Source organism: Strix uralensis, chromosome 7, assembly GCF_047716275.1.
Source record: "Strix uralensis isolate ZFMK-TIS-50842 chromosome 7, bStrUra1, whole genome shotgun sequence".
Taxonomy (NCBI): domain Eukaryota; kingdom Metazoa; phylum Chordata; class Aves; order Strigiformes; family Strigidae; genus Strix; species Strix uralensis.
The window spans coordinates 9,765,195-9,778,559 of NC_133978.1; the positions used below are offsets into that span (position 1 = coordinate 9,765,195).

General features: G+C 40.4%; 1 protein-coding gene across 10 annotated transcripts in view; it reads left to right on the forward strand.

The window, feature by feature from the left end:
• Positions 1-13,365, forward strand: part of FAM13C (family with sequence similarity 13 member C) — a 57,436-nt gene that overhangs the window by 40,725 nt on the left and 3,346 nt on the right. For 6 of the 10 annotated variants that reach the window (XM_074874394.1, XM_074874395.1, XM_074874389.1 and 3 more), the window contains 4 exons: positions 1,646-1,857; positions 7,453-7,536; positions 10,764-10,859; positions 12,104-12,303. In XM_074874394.1, coding sequence (XP_074730495.1) covers positions 1,646-1,857; positions 7,453-7,536; positions 10,764-10,859; positions 12,104-12,303 — 592 coding nt within the window. The remainder of the gene's footprint in view (positions 1-1,645; positions 1,858-7,452; positions 7,537-10,763; positions 10,860-12,103; positions 12,304-13,365) is intronic. The other 4 variants (XM_074874388.1, XM_074874396.1, XM_074874392.1 and 1 more) reach the window with 3 other exon arrangements.

Consider the following 13,365-nt stretch of genomic DNA (forward strand, 5'->3'; position numbering starts at 1 on the left):
TAGAAACTCATCTTTCAGTAAATTTCTTCTGGAAAGTTCTTCCTTAAATACTGTGCTGCATGATTACTAGATTTTTTTTTTTTTTTCCCTTGAACTTTGTGTTACAAATCCAGGAAGGGCAAATGAGAGGAAATGGCCAAACTACATAGTTAATTTTCTGAAAATTATCTCTCTCAACCATTGGATTCAGCCATTTCTTCAGCTAGCCAGGGCATCTAGCTTTCATAGATCAGCCTCACCTTCACATCCAAAATGCCTTGATCCTGTGAACACTCTTGATTTTATTATCCTGAATAATGACACTGCTTTTAAGTGAAGCAAGATTCATGAGGCTCATGAGACAGGTGCGATAGAAATGGAAAAACACTCAAACGCTTGTAGGTCCTTCAAGTTTGTAAGGCTCGTCCATCCTTCCTAGCTCTATGAGTTTACTAAAAATTACTATTTTTCCCTACAAACCTGGCCTGTATCCTCAGACTGTCACAGCTAAAAAAAATGTTACTGTTTCTGCATGGATTTCAATAAATTTAACACATTTGGAGCCATCAATCTCTTATCTTGCCCAGGGTCCTTCACCAGACAGGGCTATGCTAGGAACATAGCCTGGTTTTATGGGAGCTCGTTCAGACCTTAATTCAATTTCCTTGTTGCTCTGTGCTGGTTCCTAGAGCTCCAGGGTCTTTGGCTTAGTGTCAAGCTAATATACTTACATACTTTAGTGCATCCAGGCAGGCTGCTGAGGGGAAGCTAGGACACACTCTAACCCATATGTCTTCTGCTGAGGGAAGTGGCTGATCCTCCTTGTGAGGAGCCTGGTTGGGATGGCAATGCAGCCTCTGGAAGGGAGGGTTATGCTTTAAATTGCACTAGAGAAGAGCAGGGTTGGTTATGCAGACCTCGAGTACGTGGCTCCAGCAGCCTGGCACCTGGCATGGCAGGCTCTGGAGCACAGCTTAGCCTCCCCAGCCCTTCTCAGGGGAGGGCCTTCGCTCTCCTCCCCACCTGCGCAGCAGCACAGGAGGGCAGGTGAGCACGGCTGGGGTGAGAGTGGGGCAGGTGGCTGAAGAGACACTGCCTCTCGTCCAGGAAGGTATCTGTGAAGGAGTGCATCCTTAGAGAGCAATCCTCACAGCAGGCTTGGGCATGTTCTTACTTGACCAGACATCAAATCAATTGAGAGTGCATGGGTTTAGTGAGAGAAGGGGGAGAGAGGGAGCTCTGCTTCCATATCCTCCCCCCTCCCCCGCAACCTCCCACAAATATTCTCAAGTGCTGTTTGTCATTTTAAGCCCCTTTCCTAAGATCACTCCCACTGAAATTCTGCACTACCCAGACGCGACTCTTTAAACCCAGTGCCTCTTCAGTCCTCACCTTTTGTGTCAAAGATGGCCTTGGAGGAAAAAGAGAAGTACCTATGTACTATAAGTTCCACTGGCTTGGACACATCTCATCCCCTTGGATTTCCCTTTAACCAGGTAAAAGATGTTACATGTTGAAGTGAAGCAGGGTTACTTTCCTACACAACTGTGGTATGATAATAATTGTATGCAAGACATAGGGATGATTTTTTTCTCTTGTAGCGTCAGAGGAAACTTCTTTGTAAATATTTCTAATCTTTTTAGTTATCAAGTAATTTGCCTTTCAGAGCTGAAACTCAGAATGTCGGAAGAGCAAAACTGTACCTCTAGAGCACCCCAAAGAAATGATCATTGCGAAAGCACTGGGACCTCTAAAGAGGCTGGGACACAGGAGGCCACAAGCATGGAACCAGCACCCTCAGTAGAAGAAACCATGGATAGTGTATTGAGACGATTAAAGGAGAAAAGACAACACTTTAACCTTCCTGAGACTATTAAGGTATTTAACTAGTATGGCTGTTTCTTTCAGAACTTTATCATCTGAGGCAGATATTAATTAGCGTGCAGCTGTCTCAGGGTATGCTGGTGTGTGTGCATCCTGTGTCTTCTGGCACTGCAGTGCATTTTCTCTCTAAAAAGATGGGAGCTGTGAGGTGGTATCGACAGCAAGTGCGTATTCCAGTGTATTGAAGATGGTGACAGCAAAAGCAATCCTATCTTGAGTCCACAGAAACTGTGTCACTTAAAACGTCCCTGAAGTTATTTTGACAATGAAGGTCCCCTCTCACCTGAGAAATGCCAAAAGCCTCTGCCCAGTCGATAGCACTTCACTAAGATCACACAGACAGCACAACCATCCAGACTGCTTTGTCCTTCTGATCTTGTACGTTTACTTGTCCTGATACTGCCTCTGCACTTCCACGTTCTCAATTACTCTTCTAAATGTAGGAGCAATATTCCATGAAACATGCTTGCTTGGCTGGGCAATCTATTTTTGTTTTTAAACTAGTACATATTTTAAAATTCTGCTGTACCTTCACACTACTGACACATTATAGGGTCTGTCTAGAGCTGTTCTGCAATACATGTTGCCCATAAAAATATGGGGGTTTTTGGCTATTTTTGCTGTCAAGTGATTGCTATTCCTGATGCTATACAGCCAAGCAAGACAATAAATTCTGTCCTCAAAGGTACCTAACAGTAACATTTAGACTGTGGCTGATGAATGAAAAAGGGAAGGGGGTGAGGGAGACAAGGAGGAGTGAGAACTAAATTCTAAACTGTGCAAGAACTGAGAAATGATTCTGGGTGGATTTCAATGGCAGAAAGTATCCAGCAGAGATAATTTTTATTTTTTTTTGTTTTGCTTTGCTTCTATTCTTGTTTCTTAAACAACTAGTTACTGTATAAAAACCAGAACTGTGCATAATGATTCCATGCTTCTGAGATCTTGAGCTCTGCATACATGACTGATTTTTTAATTGTTTCTTTTTATAAACTACTTTTTCAAAACATGAAATGGAAAAAGTGTTTCATAACCATAACTCCTTTGTGAGAAAACAAAAGATGACAACAAAACCATGCTGTTCTGTATATAATCCTAAAATCCCAACAGTGCAGACCGTATGATAATATTTTCAGTTGTTAAATGTTTTTTATTATGCAAGGAGTGAGATCAGATGACACCAAAACAGATGTCAGTGAGGAAATCCTGTCCAGAAAAACTCTCTTATAAGAGTAAATTGGGTATGTGTCTCTGCCCCACTCATTTTTTGATTAATTTGACTTCTTCTGATTTTCCAAGAGACCCTCCTGAATCTGTGCAATGGCAGTGCTGGTTTGAAATATTCTCAGACAGAACTCTATAATGTAAATTAAATGTTTGCAGAAGTTAATATTTTCAAAGTTTTTTAAAAAAATCTTATTTATTTTCTTCTAGTATTCTTGTGAGAACTTGTGTTGAGAGAACTATCTGTTAGCAAAGCTGTTTGATAATAGTTACATGAAACTGCTATGGAACAGAGGCTTGAAAAGGAATAATATGAAGTCAAATTGATCTATTTCAAAATTACATATTTTAGTGGGCCCTTAAGTATAACACTGAAAATGATTGGGTTTTGATTATGAGTCATCCTGGACATTTGGGGGAGAATGAGGTTTATAGCACTGATGATGTGAAGTGAATCAAGGATGTCTTCTGGTTACAGGAAAGATCAGAGGCTTCCTTTCAGCTACATGCAACTTTGGTGTTACTGTAGATATTTTTTATGTGCAATGTTTTATTTTGTATATAACATTTAGATCCTGTACTAGAATCTGAACTAGATTAATAGCAAACTGATAGCAGCTAAATGTTTCTTTTTTCAAGATGTAGTTATTTTGGGCAACGTTTCCATAAAAGCCTGCTCAGTTCTCACCTGAAGTTCAACTGTGGAAAGTCTCTAAGGCCCTGTTGATAAACAAATAAGAGAATGTGTGTCCTTAACAGAGGTGTAGAGTAAAATCCTGAACCACCCAGTATGTCTAAAGAGGACAAACCACAAGATCTGAATATGAAACAGCAGGACAAAACACCCCTCCTGCAAAAACACCTGTGTGTAAAGTTATTGAATAAGAAGATGTAGAGAAAATTGGGATTGGCTTGTGAATGAATCAGTAACCCAAAAAGGGATGGCCACCTGTTACTCTTTGTGTCACTAGCTCCTTGTGCTGGGAGCTGGTGATTTATTTAACAGTTCACCTAATTTTTAGTAAAAGGCTTCAGAAAAAAAAGATTAAGATCATGAAAGTAGGAGTTCAGGAGCCAAAAGGCAAGTAGACATAATTTTAATCATATCACTCAAAAAAACTCCCAAATCCCAAAAATGCAAATCCAAAACCCAACTCCTGACTTTTAAGCCAATCTGAATGTTTAATGTCCGGGGATGTAGTTGCTGCCTCAGCCACGTGGAGGAGGAGCAGCAGCCCTGGGGCCTTCAGCTGTGGTTCGCCAACGCTGCGGGGCTGCAGTCAGACTTGGCCTGACCTCCAGCTGAAGTAAACTGGCATTGTTCTATGGATGTGTCGTCACTTGCTGCCTTTAATTTTTTTCTTACGATTTTTGTGTTAAATGCTGCTTTGTAATACGCCACCGCACATGCCCACGTGGCAGACTTAGACTGGGAACCCAGACTCAGTGCCCGCATGGACACAAAGTGCTGCCTCTGAGAGTGAGAGGCCTCCGCCAGGCCCAGTCCTCACTATCATACTGTCTCTCCTCAGAATTTGTATTTTCTGCCTGGAAAAGCAACAGCGAGCTTAAAAGAGATAAGCATTCAAGGAACTGACTAGTGAGGAAGACATCTGTATTACAATATTCTGTGTGCCTTTGTCCCAAGTTATGCAAACCAAATTGCTACCTTAGCTTTCCGTGTAGTCTCCTTTTTCTTTCTTTATATGCAAAATACAACTTTTGCCTTATGCTTATGCAAATGTTTGAACATTTGCAGTCTGTCCCCCAAGGCTTTTCTCAGACTGGTTCCCTTTGTGTGTATCTGTCCTCTCATTATTGACATGCTTCAGTTCATCTTTTCCTTGGCAATGAAGCAGAGTTTTTATTTAATTAGCATTGAATTTCATGCTCCCGTATGCAGCCTACAGTCCTAAGATGTCTCAGACAATTCTGTAGTTTGTGATTCCACGTGCCTTCTCTGATTTTGAAATTATCACCCACTTCAAACTTAGCTGAATGCAAACCTGTCTCGAGACTGCTAATAAAATGAGCTAATGAAATAGGCCCAAATGTTAAACCCTCTTGAGATCGTTTCTCGTGTGTAAAATCAATATTAATGATCACCCTCTGTTTCCTCCTAACCATTCAGCTGCTCCAGGCTTAATAGTTTTTGAAAGAATTAACCTTGTATTAATTGTAGAACTAGCAATAAATAAACAAATTAGCTTCTTTATAATACCTCTGCATTCTAGTTAGCAGCTTTTCTCTTAATGTGAATGATAGATAATTTTGGAGTGATTAACTCGGGCAGACCTTTAAGGCGTGATTAGTGGTTCTGCACTGTTTTTGCATTTGGGCAGCAAACAAAAACGGTTTTGCTCCTGCTGAATAGCAAGGCACTCTGATATTAGAAGACCAATACTTCTTCAGGGCTTGATATATTTTTAAAAAGTAGAGGCTAATTATTAAAAATACTTCTCCAAGTTGCAAATAAAAAAACCTAGTCATTGACTTTCTGCAGAAAGGCACCCCGGCCCTCTGCCCCCCAACTCCATCGTTCTTCACATTACTTCATTGTGTGGGATGAGCTCTCCTCCAAACCGCCGAATGCTTGGCCCTAATTCATACAGATCTGTCGTGATCTGGCAGAGACTGAGGAAAATGGCGGTAGCTTCACATGCTCCTTGCTATTCCCACCCAGATGAAAATATGCAAGTGTCAGGAGCAGATCTTCTTGGGAAGAGGGTGAGAGGAAGAGAGAAATACCCGTTAAATTGTGCGCTCCCTGCAGCAGACACCTATACATATACTGGTACATCACCAAGACTGACAAATCGCATTGTTGAAAAATCAACATTCTTATTTCTGGTAGCAGTGAGTCACATGGTGATTTCTGAACAGAAATAAACTGCTAGTGTCAGGTGTTCAGCCCAGAAGAGCAAGGACTGTGTGACTGAGGAAGAAAGCCCACCTCCATGCCCATCGTCACTGAAGGGCCTTCACTTTCTGCAGCTTCCCCACAGCAGTTCTACAGATGCATACTGTCCAGCCGTAACTTCCTGCTCGCTGATCAGATTATTTTTCCATTTCATTTTAGAGACCGCACCTTTTTCTAGTATGCTCAGCATTTATGAGGTGTTCACCATAGTATCACCATGATTGGATATTTAGCAATTTCATTGTGAAGCTATCATTCCATTCCATAAATGGGTTGTGTTTGCATAGCTGAAGCTTTCTGTTCTTCATCCCTTACCAGCCAAGGAAAATCTATTTCATTTTCTTGATGAATAATTAAAAAGTTGAAGAATGTCATCTCTGCATTTTTGCAAGTTTCTGAGTATTTTGTCTAGAATGGTGGTTGTTTTCATTTGTCACAGCTGAATCATAATATATAATGGAGAATGCTAGCTGTAATTTATGAACTGATCTGGCAAATAGAAGTTAATAGATCTCCTTAATCTTCTCCTAGCACGGATGAGAAAAATATTTGTTACAACAATTATTCATAAATGTTACCTAAATATTCCAAAATGTTCTGAGAAAGTACTGCACTGATATCTGTGGGACCTCAAGGCCAAGACCTTCGACTCATATGCTGCAGTTGTCTTTTGTGAGCCCACCTTGCCAAAACCCAACCGATGAGATATATCTCATGTGCCTGCAGTTTGCCAGAGATATTCAAGCAAAAACCCCTGCTTGTTTAGACTTTCTGTCGACCGGTATTCCCAGAAAAATTTTTCAGGTGCAGGCTCTGATCGAGCAACACATGAAGATTCTTGCCTTATTGACCAAGACCATAGGTTGTACCCTTGGAAACTTTCCAGATAAGGATGCGGTGTTCTGTCAATAGCCTGATACCACTTCCTACTTTAAGCTTGTTAAATTGCTTTTGTAGAATAATAATTTTGAAAGAAACCAAGGCAATAAAGTATTAGATGTTTACATAATGACAGTTAAGAAAAATAAGATTCCAGCCTTTCAGTACATTTTAATTCATGCATCTTTCTCCAGAAGAAGGAGCACAAGTTCAGGCCCCAAAGACTCCACTTTGGCCAGACAAAGTAAATACAGGGTATTTTCCACAGGTAAAGGCCTAACCTAGAGCCTACTCTAATCAGTAGAAGTGTCTCCGTAGCTCTCATCAGCTTTGCATTAGGCCTTGAGAGGTTAAGATGTACTTTGATTCATTTAAAACTTCAGTCATGTAGATTTGGACTCTGTTCTTGCTAAGTTAATGCCAAGTCCCCATTGACCTCAGTGTGGACAGAAACAGAATTCATTATTAATGTTTATCTGAGGAGAATAGATTATTAAACAGATATGTACCTGTACCCTTGTCATGAAATCCTGACTCATAATCTTATAAATAACTTTTTTAAATAGGATATGACAAAAAAGCAAATGGCTTTGGAAAAAATCAATCTTCAGAAATGTCTACTATATTTTGAGAGTATTCATGGACAACCTGTAAGTATACCATGGAAAGATAGGTAAATTAAAAATTGTCATCTAACTTCTCTAACAAATATTTTTGGACTCATATATTAAATACATTTAGATGAATTTTACATGATTAATGTAATTTTAGTTATTTCAAACTAATCTTCAGGTATAAATGTTAGTGCCTGATACTGATGAATTTGGTTTCTATTTAAAAAAAAAAACCCCACGCAAATTTCTAGTGGCCCTGTATCTCTCTTCGTGATTGGAAGCTGCAGGTTTTGATGCTAAAGGTGGAGGATTATATCTCCACAGCAGACTTGGCTCATGCATACTGTAGCTCTGCTATGACGTATGAAAGGTTAGAATGCTTAGCAGCTGAGAAAGGTTTATAGGGCATTATCTGAGATATGGACTACAAAGATGACATGACCTGTCACCTGTGTTTTCTTTTATCTCACAGCAGGACTTAAAACTATTAATTAAAATCCTTTCAAGGGACTTCATTGCTGAATGTAGGTACAAAACAAAAAATTGCCACCATTGGTGAGATGATGATTAGAGAATTTGTCTATACACAGCTGAGGAATTCCTGTTGGATGTCTATGTGTGTATCCTTGTGACCAACTCTTTCTGACTAGTAATTGTTGTGGAGGAAAAGGGGAGTGGCACCAGCATGTGTCCAAAAATATGCCAGCTGTTAAAATCATTGTGATCTCAATCTGATCTCTCTGCATCTTGGATAAAATCATTTTTGTCCATCTTCTTTGGGCTTGGAATGAGAGCTGAGGGATGGAGAGAATATATAGGAAGGGTATGAAGAAATTATATTTCCTAAAGAAAAGAACAAAAGTTATTAGTGCTATACAGAGGGAAAAGAGACTTGAAGATTCAAAGATAGAAAAGAGAATAATAGGGTATGCTTTGTAGCATGGGGTTCAGAGAGGGTGTTTCTTCTAAGGTTGAAGCAGCACTATAACCAGCTAAGCAAGAAGATGCTAACTGCATAAGGAAAGAGGTGATCAGTGATACTAAGCTGCCACGAGGGAATCCTAGGTCTGACAAACAGCTCTGACTTAAGGTCACAGAAAGCTCAGGGACAGTCAAGAATTTAAAGCACGGAAATGGAAGTTAGGCAAGATTTTTACATAATCTTTTGTTGTTGAAAATAAACAAGCAGTCTGGAGACATTCCACGCAGTCTTTGCATACTTAAATAATCATGTCTCTTAGAGAAGCAAATTTTAATCTTTGTATCTATATCTATGTATTTTCCTGAGGGAAAGGGGTGCAGAATCTGCATGCACCCTGGGCACCAAGAACAGCTGGAGAGCGAGGCCAGTGAGGCCCAAGCTCAGTGGCAAGCACAGGCCCTGTGCCCACTTCAGGGCTGGAGGGGCCCTGGGAAGAGAGATCCTCTGGGGAAGCTCACGCAGTTTGTAAAAGCCGGGGGGTGATGGCTTGGAGAAGGCAAATCAGTGACCGCGCAGGCAGAAGCACACTGGAGACATTAGCTAACAAAACAGGTGCCTCTCTGCTGTCAAAGAGGTGTTCCAGTGCAGAAAATGGATTTTCAGAACACTTGAATGTTGATTGCTGAAGCCTCAAGATTCCCTACTTTTGATGTTTGAACTGAGCAACCCATGACATGCCCTGTCATTTAACAAATATCACACCATAGCATTTTCAAAAGGTTAAGCTGAATGAAGTGTACTGAGATTCCAAGAAAATAATCAGGAATTTAGCCTATTATGAAAAAACATTGGTGGTTTGTTGTGTTGTGGGTTTTTTGGTGGTTTTTTTTAAAGCAAATAGCAAAATTCAGTCCTAGACAATGTCACAGTTGTTGTAGAAATCTCCTTTGGGAGTACAAAGAGAGAAACCATCAGAAAAAATTATTAAATTGCTGCATATTCAGAGTATTATGACTACAGCAGCCTTGACACCCAGCGGAGAGTGCTGGTGACGATGTTTGCCAGGCTGATGTACAGTATGGATGAGCGCCAGCTTTACCCAGACTCACCTGAGCAAAGTCAGACAGAGAGGGCACAGACTAGGTTTAAAACAAAAAAATTATCTATTCTGGCCTGTTGGCATTTCCTGGGGCTCCAATGTGTTACAGTCAAATGGAACAGGAAGACTGGGGAAGAGGAGTAGGTGGGACAGGCAAGCCCTGGCATTCTGCCGTGAGGCATGCCTCTGGAAACAGTCCCCAACTACTCAGTCAGCAGACACATGTGGTACCATCAACCTGCATCTGTCTACTGTCACCCTGACTCCTGCTGACCAGGTATTTGCCCGTTTCTGAGCAACTCTGGAGTACTGTCCACACCATCAGCCAGTCTGTGTCTCTTCACGCCCCAGCGTGTGTAGCTGGGCTTCAACACAGTAGCGCAGCTGCAGTGCCAAAGGACAGTGACATGGTACCTGGGGGATGCTGCCAGGCATGGGAGTGGAGGAGCAGAGGCTGATGGTGGACTGGTTTTCAAATGACTCTGTTTTGACATTTAATCACTGAGGAACATGTTTTCTCTTTTGTGTTTTTTTTTTTTTTTTTTTTTTTTCTTGTGGGATCTGCTCTTTTTTCCCTGAGTACAGTAAGGCAGTCTACTGCACAGCTAGTTTCCATAAGGTTTATTTTTGTATTTACAAATATCTGTGGCTGGATCAGGCTCTTAATACCTGATCTAAAATAATATTCTCCTCCAAATCAATGCTCCTAGTGCTCATAAAAGAGCAAGAGCAAACTAAATGAACAGACGGTTAATCCCAGTGATGGAAGGCAGTTCCAGCGGGGGATGCGTGCAGCAGGTCTGCATGGAGCCAGCTCACTCACTGAGGCTCCAAAGCTGTATTCTCAGCGCTCTCCACCCCTCTGGGCCACTGAGGATATTGTCCCAGGCAGACCGTCGCATTATTGTAGGTGCCTGTTGCCATTATTACAGTTAAGTGAGATATCAATGCGATGCACAGTAGCAGCATACCTTCCATTAACTCTTACAACTCTACTGGCATCTTCAGATGTGGCTCAAGGAGGTGAGGAATCCTCACTGGTTATTTTCCATTAGAAACTAGATTGCCATTTCCTTATTGTATGGATTCAACTACAGTTCCCATGGAATATCCATGGAAGCAAAATACACATGAGGTCATATTCTTCTAATAGGTTTCTCAGCTTTACAGGAGCAAATGAGAACTTTATTTTTTTTAGTTTTTAATTTTGGAGGAGTATATTTTGTTATGATTTCTCTTTAGGTAACTAAGCAAGAAAAGAGTCTCATGAAACCTCTTTACGACAGATACAGAATTCTCAAGAAACTTCTTGCAACTCCATCTCTGATCACAACAATTGTAAGTTGGAAAGAATTCGTATCCATTGTCAAGAAAATATACTAAATGTTGTGTTTGATTTGGACTGGTACGTCAGTTTGACAGCAACAGAACCACTGCTATTTGAAGAATCTGCTCAGTGGTTAATACAGGATGCTGATATTTCAAATGGAGCAAATGCTCCCTAAAATCCTAAGTGTCGCAGAGGTTGCAATGTATGGCAGCAGTTTCTGAGGCAATCACTTCAAATGACCGGGTAAGAGATCAAAGGCTGGCATTAGTTCTCTATTATGGCTAACACACGTAACACAGAACGAGCCTTCTCTCTCTCTCCATGAAGCACTATGTTGTCACTGTATGTGTCTTCTATATTTTATTGACAGTGCTTTTATCAATCATGTAGCACATAAATATAGTTTCTAGTACTTTAATAATATATCAACGTAATAGTCTCGCTTACTGTATATCAATTACTGGTCTCACTGTGAGTAGAGGTAGTGGAATCTGGCTATCTGGAAGTTAATTAACCTGTCTCTATCAAAAATACTAATCTAATAGTAATTGGGGATGGGTTGATTTTAAAAACTATGTAATATTGCCTTGTTAGATGACAGTGGAGCTTTAGATTTCTTTGAAAAATCCTAGTGTAAATCTTTGTACACATGGACATGGATATTTTATTTAAAAATTTAACTGAAGTTCCCTTATTACTTCTTAGGAGTTTTTATGGTTAAACCTTAGTTTCAAAAGTTCAACTTTTCATGAGGGTGAAGGAACATGAGGAACAGAACGACATCCCTCTATGTTGGTAGTTAACATTTGTAGCTATAAAACGGTGGAATTGCTACCTCCAATTCTTGTTACAGTCAGAACTTCTGGACATAATACAAATAGATGGTACATAAGAGGAGTACAAGTTCCAGGAAGACTGCGCTGCTTACACAAATGCAGAATGTTCTTTACATCTTTGCTACTTATAAAGGCTTTTGAGTAAACAGAAGGAAATTGCTGGCTGGAGATACTCAGAAGCAGGGCCAGCTTCTGTCCTCTTCGGTCACGGTGGACAGTACACAGGAACTCAGTGAGCCCCACGAGAGGTCTCATGAACAATCTCACGTAAACCTGGGTAAAGCTTTCAATATGTGTAATCTATTTCAATGAATACATCCAGGAAGTTAGATTCTAATTCTTTAGGTTTGTCATCCCATTAATTGTTAGTATTGTAATGTGAACAACTCATTTAATAACGCTTTACATTTTACAAGCAGGAGGAGGAAGACTCAGATGAAGACCATTCTCAAAGCAGCCATGAGTTATCATCTGGCCCAATATCTTGCCTCCCTGTTGATGAGCACCTGTGTTACTCTCAGGCGGAGAGTGAGCCTGCATATGTTTCACCTCTGGATGAAAAAAAAGTTTTCAGGCAAACAGCCTTGTCAATGTCCAATTTACATGAGGCAACAATGTAAGTTCTGTCTTTTTTTATTCTTGAATGTTTTAAAATATTTCATGTAGACTTTGTAAATGAAGCATGACCCATACTTACTGCATAGGAATATTCTTTGCCAAAGGAGTGATTCAATGTTTTCTTTTGGGAGAAAAGAGGCAGAGGATAGTTGTTGCTCGGGCAGCATACCTGTGGTTCGAGCTATTGATTCAAACAACTTTGTGCCAAGGCCATGAAGAGAAAGGTGGGGGAATGTAAGCAGACAGGAGAAATAACTACATATACAGAGTGGTAGATACGATGTAATGACATAGCAAAGGTACATGGACCTACCTATAATTTCTGCAAAATTTTTAGATACCTAACTACTTACATTCTTACAAAGCAGTCATAAAACAAAGCAGAGTTCGGCCAAGCAGGGTAGTCTGCTCCTCTGTGTGTGCATGCTGGGAGTGACTGTGAGTGATGTAAAACTGCCAGACACATGAGGCATATGAACAGCACCAGGTGACTGAGTGAAGGAGCACACAATACATGGGAGGCCGCTGAATGCCTGTATACTCAATTTCTTGCTTGCATAGGAATACTCATTAGTGCCTGGATGCCCAGAGAACTTAGCCACCCCCCTCCTACACTCTGTTATAAAACCAAAATAAAGTCGCCCTCCTCATTTGTAGTTAAGAATTTCAGGCTGCATGAGACAACAAATCTCAAGATGCACATGGGCTGTCATCACTCAACCCTGAAACCTTGCGAAGAGAATGCCTTCCAGGAACAGATGTGTTCTCATAGCTTATGGGATGGTAGTTTTTTCCTGTGGTTTGACCGACTGGGAGCATTAAAGATGCATAACTGAAATGGACTAGGTCTACCAAAACTGAGACTCAAAAAAAATGTCTTGGCTTTCTATGTTACTCAATGATGTATGCAATAATTTGGTCACAAATGCTGTGAAGATATTTCTGTGCATTTTTGTTATTATGGAAAAAAAAGTACTGTCTACATATGTCATAATGGAATTCTTTCTCTGCTTAAAAACCTTATTCTCCAAATACCAGCTAAAACATGGCCTCTAAAAAT